General features: G+C 43.0%; 1 protein-coding gene across 1 annotated transcript; it reads right to left on the bottom strand.

The window, feature by feature from the left end:
• Positions 1-4253: 4253 nt before the first annotated feature.
• On the bottom strand, positions 4254-16260 carry timp2a (TIMP metallopeptidase inhibitor 2a). The gene is made up of 5 exons (XM_083932582.1): positions 15883-16260; positions 8561-8661; positions 8343-8451; positions 6091-6215; positions 4254-4888 (listed from the first exon to the last, which is right to left on the bottom strand). Exons 1-5 carry the CDS (start codon positions 16016-16018, stop codon positions 4691-4693), a joined length of 669 nt encoding a protein of 222 aa, XP_083788708.1. The 5' UTR covers positions 16019-16260; the 3' UTR covers positions 4254-4690.
• Positions 16261-16906: the final 646 nt, after the last annotated feature.

Here is a 16906-nt window from a genome sequence, read left to right as displayed (position 1 = left end):
AAAGTAGAGAATAAAACTTAACTTACCAGCAAGGGCCAGAAAATCACCTTTGGTCTCACCAGATACAATAAAAAAACATTATAACAAATCAATTAAGTATCAAAAGTACAAGTTAAAATTAGGCCCCTGTCATTGATATGCTATTATACGACCATCTGATTATTATTATCACTTTAATGTCGACATCCTTTAACAATATTCATAATTTTAGAGACTAATGTAAACTTTAAATATCAAAAGCACCTCAAGGGGAGTAAAAAGCGGACAAATATGTCAAAATTGTATCTTTAAGTAGCCTCACTGTGCGTTGCCTTTGACTTTGTCACTTAAATAAAAATAAAATGTGTTTAAACCATCATTTTTTTATAGATTAATGTGTGTATATAGGCTACAAACAAGTTATCTTGATTTAAATGTGTTAACAGGTCCGATATATCTTGTAACTCAGAGTGTGTCCCACCCAAAACAAAAAGAAAAATACCGTCTTTCTTTGATTCGTTTGGTGATTTGTGCTTGTGTGGACGAGAACTTCCTGTATCAGTCGTGTCTCTTCCTCTCTGCCCTCTCCATCTTGGGTCACCAGGACCGCAAATCAGAAGCTGCGGCAACAACTCACCGACCTCACGTCCTGAAAACGTTACCCAACTGGGTTTCAAACACGAAGGGGGAAGTCAAAAAGCAAGGGAAGTGACAGAGGAAAGTCATGTCGACCCTGCATCAGTGCACTTCACCTAAACACACTGAGAACTGACCTCCCTCCCTCTCTCAGACACGCTGACCTCTGAGCGGAGGAAGAAGTGAAATCCCCTCTGACAGCGGATGTTTATTCCAATCCTGTTTGACATTATTGAGGAGAGAATGAACAGAGATGACAAAACCGCCCGCTCTGGGCTCTGCCTGCACATTTCTCAAATATTTTCCTAGTTGAGTCGATTACCACGTCTCTTTAAGAGTATTCCACTGCCCTTTTCCCAGCGCCGCAGCCTCTCCACTCACGCCGCTCACACACCAACGACCTCAGTGGGAAATTAAGGGCTGCCAAATGAAGGCCACTGCTCAACATTACAACACTACAAATGTTTCGCATTAAGAGTTCAGAGTGCTGGATCTGCAGGTTTAAAGTCAGTAAACATGACATTAGGAAATGCACAGGCTAAACATATAATCAACCGCAGGGTAAATAATGAATATTTACCATGAAACAGTGCAAATGTTACTTCACACTGATCCTTTTCTCAGTTAAATACTTTAGTGTGGTTCATTTTTTGCCGTTAAACTGGTTCAGACATTCATGGTTCCCCTCCGGATGGACTGTGCTCACTTTGGTCCCTGTAAACATTAAAGACGTTCGTTCTCATGTGCTGTTTTTGGTTTGTTTGTTTATGACTGTTTTGTTTTTGTTTTACGCAGTGTTGCTGTATTTTGTCCTGTGCATCCTCGCTGTGTGGACTATTTACCTTTGTTTGTATTTGTCTGATGCTGACTCTTGTTTGTCCTGCATGCTTTATGTATTTTATGCCTTTGATTATAGAATATTTACAGGTTATGTGGTTATAATTAATGTTTTATCAGGAAGTGCTGTTCTTATCTTAGTTAATGTGTTGTTTTTCAGCCTATTGCTGCATCTGGTCAGGGTCTACAGAGGAAAACTAGCCTTCTGGCTAAATCTGGTATAATTACAGAAATGTTTATTAATATACACTGTCCCTGTCAAATAAAATATAAATAAATAAATCAGCCACTGCCCTGTTTGGTGCTTAAATGTTGGTGTTGTTGGTGTGGGAGTAACGGCTCTTTGAAGGGAGCCGGATCTTGTGGCTCGGTTCCTTTCCAAGAACCATTAAAAAAAAAAAAAACGTCTCATTTCTTTATTCCAGGAGGGAGGAGGGTGTTGCTCGGTCAATGATATGGTTAGATTTGGATCGGATTCAGGTCAGACATCCTCACCAATATAATTTAATTTTGCATACACTACACTAAACTCACACACGTGACTTCAGTGCTCATGTTACAGTAGCTCAGTCCATAGGTGACCTGCTGGGAACCGGAGGGTCGCCAGTTTTAGTCCCTGTGTGGACCATGAATGGAGCGTGGACTGGTGGCTGGAGAGGTGCCAGTTCATCTCATCTCCTGGGCACTACCGAGATGCTGTTGTGCAAGGCACCGAACCCCCAACTGCTCAGCGCACTGAGTCATTGGCAGCCCCCTCGCTCTGACATCTCTCCATTAATTGCATGTATATAGGTCCTGTTTGTGCATGTGTGTGTATTTTGGGCCTGTGTGTGTAACATGAATAATATAATAACAGAGTGGAAAAATTGATTTCCCCTTGCGGGATTAATAAAGTAATCCCTCAAGAAATAGAAATGCAAGATTGAAATATTAAGTCATACACAGTTAAAAAAAATGGGATATGTCAAGAATAATTATAACACACTGCTGATGTTATTATATATATTATAACAAATGTGCTACAGGATCGTTGTATTATTATATAGTATATATATATATATATATATATATATATATATACTATTATATATCTATATAGTTTTGCATGAATTTACATAAAAAAATAAATAAATAACACCATCAGACAGAAGCTGGCTAGTTCAAGACGCATCACTCCCATCAAATGTTCCAATGCTAACAAGCTAATGCAAGCTAATGTCTGTTTCATAATGTCCCACAGTATTTATTTACTCATTTTTAACACTTTGTGCCTCCGTACCTTTCGCCTGCATCACTTCACCGCATCAAACCACATCAGCACACGCCCAAAAAGACTCACACGGGCAGCGTTTGTTTCTTTCAAACGTGTCTTTTTATTTGATAATACTGAATATTTTGTCCTTCGCCCGGACTTACACAAAGCATCAAACACATGCACAGTCCTCTATTCACACAAGGTACCCATTTCTCGTCTCTCTACACCTCTCCAAAAAGTGTTAATCTCTATCTCTCTCACTCTCACGTTACTCCAGCGCAAGAGGACCTTCTCACCTCGACACTACAGCTAAAGACGTCGTGGACAAAGACAGCGAAAAAACACACAAAAATCAGGACAGGTATAATAATAACACTGAAAAAATACAAAGGAAAGGAAAGAGTTTACTTTTAAATTATGCCTCTAATACTCCATCATATATATATTTTTTGTTAACGTAGCTTGAGGTGTATAAAACAGCACTGTAAACTTCCCATCGACTAACTTGCTTGCTATGGTAAAGCTTTCGTTACTAACTGGAAGGAGCAGGAAAGACGAGTCGAAGCTGACGTTAAGCGTGTGAAAGACCTTATTACTCATGAAATGGACCGTCTGCGAGGATATACTGGCAAATCATGAAACTGCTGTTGGCATTTACAATCAACAGATAATACAAAGACACTGAAATAACATCCAACAAAGCTCTTTTTGTTTCCCTTTCACACAGATCCCTTACATCCCAACTTCTCACGCGGCCACTTGTTCGTTTTGCTTCCGTTGCGAGTGCTGTTTTTTTGATCTGTTATGACGAAGATAGCGAGAATACGTTTGTGTATATGGATCACCGAAAGCACTCAAAGTAGGAGAAATCTGCACCTGAGGTGGATCTGTCGGTAATAACTGTCACATCAGAGTGTTCAGGCTCTTGTCTTTACTGGAACTCATCCTCAAAAAAAAGTGCAAATCTAGTTCTAACGCAATAATAATCATCAAGTAACAACAAAAGTATATGCATAGGTACTGTACAGCTACATAGTCGGGGGTGACAAACGGAGAGGGGTGAAGGCGAGAGGAGGAAGAGGAAATTTGGGGGTATTTCTGATTGGACTGTGGCGCGGCGAGGAGGCGTTTTACCTCATGAGCGAGTTCAAATTTAGAGCGCTCATCTTCACACAGCATAGACTGGTCCAGTGAGGCCTGCGACGGTCACAGGCTTCAGTTCAAAATCGCCACGAGAGAAGATTTTCTCTTTTCACCTAATGACACCAGAGAAGATCAGCCATGCAAGATGACCCACGTTAAAGAGTTAAGAAGCGCGTCGCGGGCGTCCGACGTCACCGGTGGCCAAACAGCTCCCAGCAGAGAGAAGATTGGAAGAAACTAAAAAAAGTGTTCGGAGAGAGCGAGACAATCGTTTTTTGTTGTTTTTTGTTAAAAAGGCAACTTGGAATTTGGCTTTGGAATAAAAACGGAGAATGAGGTAATAAAAGTAGGAACACGACGGGTAACGAATGATCGTCCGTAGATGGGGGGGGGGGGGGGGGGGTTGATTGGTGTGGAGTCAGAGAGCAGAGCTGTTAAAGCGCTTTGCGGGGCAGGAAGTGCTCTGTCTCACCGAGAATTTATATCCTCCTGACGCCAGCCTCAGGAGGAAGTTACATCATCACTTGACCAGTCTATGTCTCATCATGATGCCATTTTATATGTTGTGCTGTGTCTGAGAACAACCTCCGAGCCTCTTCAGTTAAAGTCGCTGAGGTTGGTTCTCTGACTGAAACGCTAACGGACAACAAACACAAAACAGAGGCTGGAGGTTGTTTTCAGACCAGCGGGTAATTTCCGTCACATTAGCCTTTTTTTGTTTAAAAAAAATAATAAAAAAAATCACGTTGCCTGATGTTGTCGTCTTATATATCAATGGAATCGTTTACATTTATTCTCCAGCCAGGCTGTGCAGCGGGCAGTCGGGCGTGCCCGCGTGACTTAGGGGTCGTCGGCTTCCAGGAACTCCTTCTTGGGCGACGCAATGCCGCGGTACCAGGAGCAGGAGCCGTCCGACCTCTTGACGCAGGCGTAGTGGTTGGCCTGGCGTCCGTGCACCTGCTTCTCGATCATCAGGTCCGTCCACAGACACTCCTCTGGGGCCGAGATCTCGCAGGGCAGAGAGGGACAGCGCACGATCTGCAGAGACACACAGAACAATGTCCCTGTACTGTATCTGCTGAGTCACTTAAAGTCATGTTGAGATACTGTTGTATTTTATATAAACCGTTAAATATCGATATTATATGTAATACTGTTTATTACAGTATATACACACTGCATTATAATTGCTGCTATTCATCACATCCCTGTTTCTTTACTAAAGTAGTTTTGTCTTTATTTCCTCTTGTATAGTTTATATTTTTACTTCCATTCCTATTATTGTTCTACTTTTCCGTCCTTGTGCAGCTGCAACGACCACATTTCTTAATCTTATGACTGAGTTTGAATAAAAATACCAAAACAATTTACCTCACTTTAAAGTCGTATTTAGAGATTTTCATAAAATCCAACCCATATATTTTCTTAAATACACTTATATTATATATTTACATTCAATAATCATCCGTCTATATTGTAGTTTTTATCAGTAGAGGCGCCATTCTAATGACAAACGCGTTACAGGCAAATGTGCAGCATGTAATCCAGCGTATATTTACCTCACTATTTACCCTTTGCTCTTTTTATATCGGGTCGGAGCTCATTTAGTTGCTGCTGCTGCTGCTTCACAATAAAGAACTGTTCAACAGGCGAAACAAGGCGCCTTTATTGTGAAGGAGACTCAGGAAATGCAACATATTTATCGCTGCAGTGAACGCTGACAGTGGTCGTTCATCACAAATGTGTCTACAGAACGAGACAAAGGTCATTTTTGTCACGTTTGATCCCTTTTAATTATTTTCAGTAACCTTGCCGAGTTAACCACGGCTGAAATCTGAAGGAGGGTAAATCTAAGAAATCAAATGTTTTCAGTTTTTCATTTAAAAAGAAGAAACTTCGACCACAGTAACTATGAAGTATGAAGCTACAGTCGGATGGACAGTTAGCTTAGCAACACGGTAAATCGTGTTTGATGAATCCGTAGATTTACTGTAAAAATAACAATCAATTATAGAAAACAAACAAAAGATAGATGATGAAAAGGACAAATAACGGCTGACTCGTTTTAATTAAAAGTAGATTTCTCTTAACTAACTCAAATCAGCTGATCCAGACCTGTGTTTCCTAACTGGGTGCTCTGGTGTTTGTTGTTGTGGCTCATGTCTCATCTTGTTTCGGTGTGTTATGTCTGACTCTGGGAGATAAGTCATACGTACACAGACAGGCCTCCGCTGCCTTACCTTGCATTCGCAGCCCATCTCGTAGCGCTGGCTGAGGCCCTTCTTCTGGGTGTTGGTCAAGGAGTCCCAGAGCATGATGTAGTCACACAGGGTCACATGCATGCTCCCGTCGGCCTCGGCCTTGCCTGCAAAAGCAAAAGACAGCGATGACAGCTTCACAGTGACTGAACATTCAGACGTAACAGGACAATTACATGCAACTCCTGATGCATAAATGTAAATGCATATAAAAAGGTCAGACTTTGAGCGTCAGACGACAGATTTACAGGTCAAACTGATGAAAATCTGTCACTTTTCAGACGGGCACAGACCCACCATGTGTCCTCCGTGTGAAAAGCTGGTGTTTTCGTTTCACGCACGAGTGGCGCCAGTCAAAACAAGCAGATATATCAACGTGAGTTTACAGATCTGCTGAGGCCGCGTCCTCCTCCCGTCTCCGCTATCTGTCTGCGGAGCAACTCTCAACATGTTGAAGTCTTTTACGGCATGTCCTTCGCAGACAGGAGTGACTCACGTTTCACTGGGACTCTTTCAACAGTTAACCCTTTCGAACTGGAGGAAGGATGAATCGTTTTAAAAGATGCTCCGGTCTGCAGAAAGTTAACCGTCTCTCCCCGACTGCTCGAGTCCTGCAGTCTGAGAGAGAGAGACAGGAAATGCTGGCTTCAGCAGTTCCTCCTCTTACAACTCTCTGTAATTAGGGCCCAGTGTTTGCGGGTGCATCTCTGTCTGCGATGGGGAAACCAGAGCGCGGATGACATCATGGTCATCTGTGTCTCCTCTACTCGCTGTACTATGTCTCACAATAACAGCCAGTCTGAGCATACAAAACATTTAAGCAGCAGTTGGACATTTTGGGGGAAATATACTTATTCACTCACATGTCTGTTTCGCTAACCTGACTCCATGCAAATATAACAAACTCCACCTACAGTACCAGCACCTTTGTAGTTTTTGATTATTTAATTAGAACAAAACAGAAGTGTAAAAACTAAAATTAAAGTTTTATGGTGGAGGGTCATGTGCTGGACTATTTCTTGGATAGTCACAGTAACTAGTCAAAACGTAATTCCCTGAAAAATAGTAAAATTGACATTTACACTTTGATTTTGAGTGGATTAAACAAAGAGCCAGGCTCGCTGTTACCCCCCTTTTTCCAGTCTTTATGCTAAGCTAACGTCTCCTGGCTTTAGCGTCATGAGAGTGGAATAGACCTTCTCATCTGACGCAAGAAAGTGAATCAGCAACGTCCCAGGTTTGATTTAAACTTGCAAAAGCGCACTTTTTGGCCACTTGGGGGCAGAAAATACAAGCTGCAAACAACAATGACATATTATTATTATCATCATATGAGAAACTTGTTAGCAGTTGTTAACAGTTTCCTATTAAAGAATCCAGCAGATACACGTGTAAAAGTGCAGCCTTTGTGTTAAAGATATGTAAAAGTCAATTTGATTACGATGTCATTGACGCTCACTAGATGCTCCGTCTTGTAGAAATATTTTTATTTTCACCTCCTGGTCCTCATCACCTCGGATAGACAGCACGTACATCCACACTTTTCAGGAGCAAAGCTGCAGCACGACAGACAAGCTCACTTCCAGTCTCTGCAGGGTTTAGTCCGCGGCATATCATTACCCATAATAACATAAACAGTTACTCCTCCAACACACAAAGTGGCCCGCTATTTCTTAAATCCAAGTCCAGGTCTGACGTCTGCCGGTCCTGGAGGTTGAGATCTGATTATCTGTCTGTCTTTGTATTCTTTCTCTCACTTTACAGCCTAAAGTAACTCATTCTGACAAACAAACAACAAAGGTATAGTATTTACAATGATATAAAACTAGAGAGGAGCAAACATTAGGTATTTTAATAGATAAATTACTGAAATGATTGTTCAAATGTAATGCCAATCTGCAAGAACATAACTGAAAATACAATGTATGCTCAAAAGGAATATTTCAACAATTAGGAAAACGCACTAATTCGCCTTCTTGCCCAGAGTTGGATGAGAAGATCGATGCTTCCCTTACTGTATAAGCTGAGTATGGAGCTACAGTCAGGAGGCGGTTAGCTTAGCTTAGCATAAAGACTGCACACTGGGGGAACCTGGTAATAAAATCCACCTAACAGCACCTTTAAAGCTCACTAATGAACACGTGAAATCTTGTTTCTTTGAGGCAAAAACTGACTGTCATGTCGTTTTTAAATCTTTGTTTGAGCAGACATAGCATCTCATCTGTAATACACACCTGAGATCAAGTACTCCTTCTTGCCGTTGACATCCAGGGTAACGCCACAGACGGCGGACACAGGGGCGGTGAAGATAGTCTGGATGTCCCGGTTAGGCCCCTTGAACATCTGCAACAAAACCACAGCGAGGGATTTAAACAACAGGTCAGGATGAAAGTCTGAGCATCACAATACCAGCGGGCATCTGGTGCACACTCTATCAAGTCGATCATTGTACCTTGATCTGTTTGACCTCATACTGGATCCTCTTGATGGGGTTCCCGTAGACATCATTCCCAGAATCCACCTCTCTCTCTCCCACCACCTTCGCTCGAATCACTGTTGGGGGAAACAGGAACACAGTGATACATGATCCCACCGTCAAAAAGACAGAAAGTAGATGCAACAACAACAACAAAAACCCCATGAATGGATGCAGAAAGCTGCTTTATGCAACCAGATATGTGGCCGGGGTATTAAAGACCACGTGCAAAGTCAGAACGATGTGAGCTCATTGAAGATGTATCTGTTTCAGCCATGGACTGTTTAAAAAAACTGAAAGAGCCTCTTCGTCGGGGTCCGTTTCTTTTAATTTGATCCAATGCCCACGCCTACGGGAGTCTCCATCTTGTTAGACTTTAACTCTGCCTCATTTCCTCTTACAAAAAAAGGGCATGTATGTGACGTCGGGGGGAGGGAGATACGTCCGTCTGGATGACTTTTACCTCCGAGGAGAAGTGAGGGCTAGCAGCTAGCTGTCACTCAAGAAGCCACGCCCCTAATTATTCATACACTTTAACCTCCAATAAAATAAAAACTAGCCTGGTACAAAAAATATTCTCCCCCCTCAGTGTTGTCATGGAGATATGACCTAAACATACAGACTAGTATGTTTTTTTTATCCCAGGCCTTAAACAGGTTTAATGATGCTGTGAAAACGGCCTGTTTAACATGGGGTTCAATGAGAAACTGCTCTATTATGAAACATACCTCTAGTGGACACTCTGTGAACTGCAGTTTTTGGCACTTCCTTATCAGATCAACCAGGAAGTCGCTGTGAGTCTGCTTGGTTTTAGCCGATAAATTACAAGACATTGAAGCATGTGACGTAGCATTTAGAAACGGACAACTGTAGATAGACTACAGCGTGCAGACATGAGCTGTGCTGGTGAAGCATCATCGTGTCTTATTCATCAGAATTTCAAAACAGTTCAACAGTAAGATCCACATCAGCTGCAGCCATCTCGGTTGAAAATGCCTCAAAGGCACTTCTCTACTGTGTTGTACTTCCTGTGAGAACTTAATGTTATTTCTTCCTGATATTTGACAAATTTAACAGCTATTTTGTGAATCCGGTTTCCATGTTATTGTACTAACACCCTTAGTATAACTCTTATTAGGTCATCGTTTTCTGATTTGTAATCCATTATAAATTAAGTTTGATGTCTAATGCTGTCTTTAACCTTTATTGGACGTGTTTAAAACCCTTTTTTTTGTAGCTAGTTAGCTTGTAAACACCAATAAAAACAACAAGCTTAAAACATAAAGACAAAATGTAGGGCTTTAAGTATTTTCTAGACAAATTAATTCATTGTTTGGTGAACAAAATATCACATAATAGTAAAAAAACCCAAGCAGTTCCAGCTCAAAGTCATCCAGGTGACAATGATATAAAACACAGAAAAGCAGCACATTATAACTTTGAAGAAACCGATCCAGAGAATATTTGGACAAAGATTCTTATTCACCACAACCCAGGCTAACAAAACCGGCAGATTGACGACCAGAACAACCTCTGCCGCTGCCTGAAGTCTCATGTGCACATACCACGTTAAGATCGACAGCAGCCCAGTCAATGAAAGCCCGACTACAGGTTCCCATTAGGTCCAAAACTGCATGAGGGCCAGACACATAAACTGACTTGGCCTGCAGCACGACGCTTCCTGCTTCCAAACACGACCAGGAAACCGTCAAAGGAGCAGAATTAGGGAATAAGAGCACTACCTGAAAGCTGATATGAAGAGAAAGAGAGAGCGGGCCAGAGGCGTGTGTCGCACCGTGTGTGTTGTGTGTTTCAACGTCCTGACTGACATCAAGCTTCAGCTATGCTTCGGGCATTTATACAGAATGGAAAATATGAGCAACAGAGAGAAAAGAGAAACATAAAATAAGCAGGAACGGAGGACACGTACATGTCGATAAACACACACACACACACACACACACACACGACTGACTGCTGTTGCTCCTACACCCTTGGGTTCAGTTTATGACTTGGAGCAGACTCAAATATGGGGGTTCATGGCTCCAGGAGTTAATAACGTCTCTCGCTCCTCTGCTCCTTCCCTCGCGACTTCCTCTTCCCTCTTTTTTATTTTCCCCTCATCGTCCAAGATTCATGCTTTTCTGCACAAATAACTACAACTACTCTATTAACCATTAAGTCTATAATATATCAGAAGAGTGAAAAGGCGATCACATCTTCTAATAACTCGTTTTGTCCAAAAACAAACCTCAAAATATATTAATTTCACAATGACATGAGAAAAACAGCACATTCTCAGATTTAAGAAGCTAAAGAGAAGTACATTTTTGGTATTTGTGTTTCAAAATATTGTTGTTGATTAAATTTCCTGTCAGGGAAACATGGTGCCACACTGTTCGCATTAGAGTTCAGCAGCAATATCAGGCTTTTCCTCAACAACAGCAGCTGTTCAGCAGAGAGGTTAAGGTGGTTAAGGTACGTCCTGAAGAACATCCAGTACAAATCACTGCAGAGAAGCCTCATTTTATTGAATCTGGACGCAGCATTGAAACTAATTTCATCGATTGAAGGTCAATGACAGCCTGCTTTCCACGCCGTCTTCAAATTTAAGTTTAAACACTTTCCCCCAAATATTAGACTTACATTCATCAGGTGACCACAAACACACAAATGCTAATTTAGCTTTGATGACACAAACAGTCGCTTGTTTAAACAACCAGCAGCCTTTAAACAGCTGATAATATGCCACTGTTGTGTTTAAAGGTCCCATATCGGGCTCTTTTTCAGGGTCATAGTTGTATTTTGGGTTTCTACTAGAACATGTTTTCATGCTTTAATGTTAAAAAAACATTATTTGTCTCATCCTGTCTGTCTGAATATACCTGTATCCACCCTCTGTCTGAAACGCTCGGTTGGGTAAACATGTCTGCAACACCAAGGCTGGACTCGAATGGAGGTTGCCTGTCTCTTTAAGACCCCCTCCTGAAAAAGACCAGTCTGCTCTGATTGGTCAGAGTTTCCGGGTCGTCCTCATCTCTGCGTCTCTGCACTGTCATTGCAACCGGGGAACAACTGTAACGGCACTGTAGCTGCACTTTCTACCTATATAAAGTATAGTTGTGACATCCTGACTGTACAGAAATCCTGATCGTCGTTTAAAGACACAGTGTCTGAATAAGGTTGGTGTGCATTCCTCTGTGGATTGAGCGTCTTGATACTTTCACAGTATTTAAAAAGGTACTTTGACCTGCTTTATAATTATATAAAAAAAAGCCTTTTTACAATATGGGATCTTAAAAGCTTGTCTCGCTGCCAACAAGTGGCCAAATATCGGATCAATTAATGCAGGTCCAAGTAACAAAAGTTAGAAATAACTTAATATTTATCTTGATAACCCAAAGACAGATTACCTATTTGCAATTCGTATCAACGATCACCTGAATGTTTGATTCATTGCTCATAAAAGAGACGGTGTGGATTAAATATGTGACGAGAGATCTGCTGATTCTGAGATCAACAGATCCAGGAAACAATGGAGGCTACCAGCTAACAGCACTGAAAACTGGCTCATGAAAAAGTAGCATATCAGTGCTTCAGTGAAACCGATCCTCGTTCCTCACAAGCAAACTTCTGCATGTTCGTTCCACTCTGATGTTTATGCAAATATGCAGCAGCAGCCAGAGTACACACACAAACACACACACAGCAGTATACCTGGCTGGCACTCTCTCCTGCATTCCTCTCAGTTTTTCCGCTCTCATTTCCTGACCTCATTCTGCGCCACAAACTAATGAGCAGGGAATCAGCAGCAGGACACAATAATAACGGAGGGGAAATTACCCCGTTGTTCACGATGGATTGCTATTGTGGGAGCTTTATCTGTCTGCCTTGGTGTTGCAGACATGTTTACTTCTCAGTTTCCCCCCACTGCAATAAAGCAGATCATCCTGTGCAGTCTAAACAGCGTGTTGCAGAGGCGGCAGACTACACAGCGTGATGCTAAAAACCACACGGCTACCGGGTGAAGGCCTGCAGGCGACCGAGCTCCACCACAGATTGATCCCAAAGTCATCCGATCACCAGCAGTCAGGAGCCCCCCTGCCATAAACCACCAACTGACCCACATTTCTACCGCTCCCCTACCCTCCCGACCAGCACGACGTTTAATGACTTATACATATCAGTTGCACTACGCAATGTTTTCCATGCAAAACCCCGTATGAACACACACACACCACATCTTAAGTGCCCCCCCTCCATTCAATCCCACCGCATGACTACCCATTTCTTTTCTCATACTCCAGTGACCACCAAATCATCCCTGACTTTCCTGATGTGGTCCGTCCAGCTCCAGGCGTATGTGGGCCTTCTGTTTAACCTGTCATTTCACCAGAGACGAACCTCCCTCAAACAGTTCCAACGACCTCCGAGCACACCGCGAGTAAACGTGTGCGAGCGAGAACCAAAGCTCTGGTTTCTTCTGTGACGTCTTCCTCGTGACAGCGACCAGATCGACAGAGAATTCATCGAGCAATATCGGCTTTTTGTGCATACTACACTTTAATTCAAGCGTAATGTCTTGTAATGTTATTTGCGTTGCATGATCAGTACGGCTCTGTCTGAATTTGCGTTATCACTGCTCGACCTCGACTTTATGCAAAGGTCAGTCCATCGCAACTAATGCGAGTCTGCAGACGGTCAAACTAGGCTTAGCCGATCAATATGATCAAGATTTTGTTACTGCATGGCCCTCAAATGGTTGCTAAAACATATTTTAGTGTACTGTTTATCTGTAAATTTAGTTTGTGACAACATGGGACACATTTGAGCAGTTTCAAGTTGATACGTCGTCACACAGCTGCTTATTTAGCAGATACGGAGCGACATTAGCATTCATTTGGAGTTTCAGGTTCTCTACGTCTGCAGAGACGGTCTCTTCGGCTGCTAAATGCTCCACCATGTTCAGCAGCTAGCCTCCAGCTGCGTCTGCTGTTCGATGCAGCCAATGTGGGAGAGACAGCCAAAACAATGAGCTGAAGTGTCAATTAGTGCAGCTTTTATTTCAGTGAGTTTGAGTTTACAGCTCAAAGTGCACTGTTAAATTTATTTCCCCTGTTGCCTCTAATAATGAACTTTATCACAGAACTATAAAATAACTCTGCCTCAGTACAGACTTTGGTATGAGGGATAATAAACATTATTTAAATACAAACATTGTCTGAAATGTCAGACGTGTTCATGTGTTGTTGCATGTCCACTCCTGCAGACAGCAGGGTGACTCGACCTTCCACAACGCCCAGCCTCCGGTCAGTCTGACTGGGCAGGGCTGCCGGGGAAGTTCCCCTTTGTGGGAAACAGATTTATATGAAAAGAGGATGTTTGTCTCTTCACGTGTGTGTGTGTGAGTGTGTGGTAGGTGCATGACACTACTAAATGTGAATGGCTTGTGGTCTTAACCTAGAGCATCATTGAGCATGAAAAGCAGAAAGTGACACACAGGCACAGACACACACACACACACACACACACACACTGCTGGCCCCTGCATGTACAGGGTGGGATCCAGTTTCACCAAAACAAATATCAAATTGTCCGACCACATAACTGTTGACAAAGTCGCTCTGTTGTTGCCTAAATGCACATTCATGCACCACCAGACAACCAGCTCTATTATGATTCTCTGCTCTTTGCAAAACCCATTTCACCCAGGCAGCTTCTCCTCCATCTATCCCGTCTGTGCAGTGTCTGGTCTGGGTGTTTCTGGGGCTTTCAGATCCGCCAAAACCGCGGTTTCACCCTCAAGTCCACCCTCAAACCAATGCCGGACAATGACATCAACCGTTATGCCTGTGGCGTGCATCCTCCCTCCTCCGACAAACGCTAAATTGACTCATACACCTTTTAAAAACAACATGAGCACAAGCACACACCGTTACTGTTTCCCAAGCCCTGCTAGCTCAGCGAGAGACTGAGTCACACCTGAATATAGAGATGTCGTTTTGCAATATGAAATTACACAGATACACATCTTGGCCACAGACACACACCCGTAGAAGTGTGTGTGTGAATAAGGAGTCAAGAGAAGGAAGAAGAGATGGAGCCAAAAGTAGTGTGGTCTCGGAGCTTTCCTTTCTCAAGGATACCATACATATTTTAACTTTGGACCGTGACTTTTATGGCTTTTTCCTCCTAAAAACACACCCTGAACTGACAGCCAGATGTCATCTGTAGCCAAAGTGTGTGTGTGTGTGTGTGTGTGTGTGTGTGTGTGTGTGTTACACCGGAGCAAAGTTGGGAAAACCCCAGCAGCATTCCTGTAATTCCTCCCAGCACCACCCCTCACAGGAAGAAACGGGGCAGGAATGGAAACTTAAAAAAGAAGAAGAAGAAGAGGAGGAAAGCTCGCGGTGTGACATATTCTGTGGTTCACATTCAACCCCCCCACCCAAAAAAGAGAAATCCCCTTCACAGTCTCCATCCCTTGTCCTCCTCACTGCTCTTTCCCTCCTCGTCTCTTTCCCTCTCTTGTGCCACGTTGCCCTGCAGAAGCCAGGCGACGCTGCTGCTTCGTCCCGGAGCGGCTGAGAGGTGAAGCCACTCCGAGGCTCCAGACCTGAGACATTGTGTACACTGATGGTGACTGACACACACACACACACACACACACACACACACACACACACACACACACACACACACACACACACACACACACACACACACACACACACACACACACACACACACACACACACACACACACACACACACACACACACACACAGTTTTGTGTGACTATACTGAAATATCACAATGAAATCAGAAGAAATAATCACCATAAAGTGAATTATTGTGGTGCAGGTGCACTTTTAACTCCTTATTGTGTTTGATTTAATTCAAAATGAGCATGTATGTGTGAGTGTGTGTGTGTGTGTCCCTTCATAACATGCCTATAACAGTTGTTTTGAATTATTATTATTATTATTCCTGTGTTTCCCAAATGGACACTTATTTTAGAGGAGTGCTGTTGTCAACATCACATGATAAAATGTGGCAACAGGATCTGCGTGTGTGTGTGTGTGTGCAAATGTGTGTGCAGTGCAAACTGTCGGGCCATGGCCTCGAGGACCTCCACCTTCGGTTTCCAGAGGTTTCCAGCCTCTGTGAGCCCAATCAGCGCGCACCAGAGGCGGGCTCAAGGGGGCTGCAACTCCCGGTATCTGCGCAGGAGCCTGGTGCAACATGAGCTAGGTAAACAACAACAACAACAACAACAACAAGAGTGCAGTACTCACCTATATCTGCGTTGCAGAACGCCTGTTGCGGATGCACCGGAGCGCAGCTGCACGCTTCCGCGAGCTCCTCCGCCCGCCACAGGACCAGCAGCGCGAGCGTGCAAAGGATGCCGTTAACGGAAAACGGCATTTTCATAAACACTGATGCGACGGTTTTTCCCAGCCTGCTCGTTGCTGCGCAGATGAGTTGCAGTGCAGATCCAGCGGCACGCAGCAGCTCTGTCTCCGGTGTGAACCGACAGGAAGCTGGTAAACAACCCCGGGAGGTCTGCCCGCTCAGCTCCGGTGTGACCGGGGGGTTTCACTGTGTTGCTCGGTGTTCTCCCGGAGGTGTCTCTCCTGGTGTCAGCAGCTGTCTGTCTTTAGGGAGTGTTTCCGTTTCAGGGATCAAGGCGGTTTTATAAAGCAGCCCGTGCGGCTCCTCCCCCCGGAGGGACCGGCGCAACCGGCAGGGGGCGCTGCCTCCCGGCTGGAGGAACCGGAGCTGCTGCAAAAAGTCTCTGATGCCGAGATATTAGTTTATACATGCAAATACTGTGTGTGTGTGTGTGTGTGTGTGTGTGTGTGTGTGTGTGTGTGTGTGTGTGTGTGTGTGTGTGTGTGTGTGTGTGTGTGTGTGTGTGTGTGTGTGTGTGTGTGTGTGTGTGTGTGTGTGTGTAATAGTTTTCAATATATGTATGTCCTCCTTGGTATTATACTACTTCATTTTACCACGTCCCCCTGTTTGAGCATTGAATTGTGATTTAAATTTTGTTTTAAGTTTAATATGATGGTTTTTCACATAATTTATATTATCTAATATATTTAAATTGAATTGTGATGTGAACTGAATTGTGATTTAAATTGAATTGAGACGTGAATTGAATAGTGATTTAAATTGAATTGTGATTTAAATTGAATTGAGACGTGAATTGAATAGTGATTTAAATTGAATTGTGATTTAAATTGAATTGAGACGTGAATTGAATAGTGATTTAAATTGAATTGTGAGTTAAATTGAATTGTGATTTAAATTGAATTGAGA

Source organism: Echiichthys vipera, assembly GCF_963691815.1.
Source record: "Echiichthys vipera genome assembly, chromosome: 18".
Classification (NCBI taxonomy): Eukaryota; Metazoa; Chordata; class Actinopteri; order Perciformes; family Trachinidae; genus Echiichthys; species Echiichthys vipera.
The sequence above is the reverse complement of the archived record's forward strand: the minus strand, read 5'-3'. Positions and strand labels throughout refer to the sequence as shown.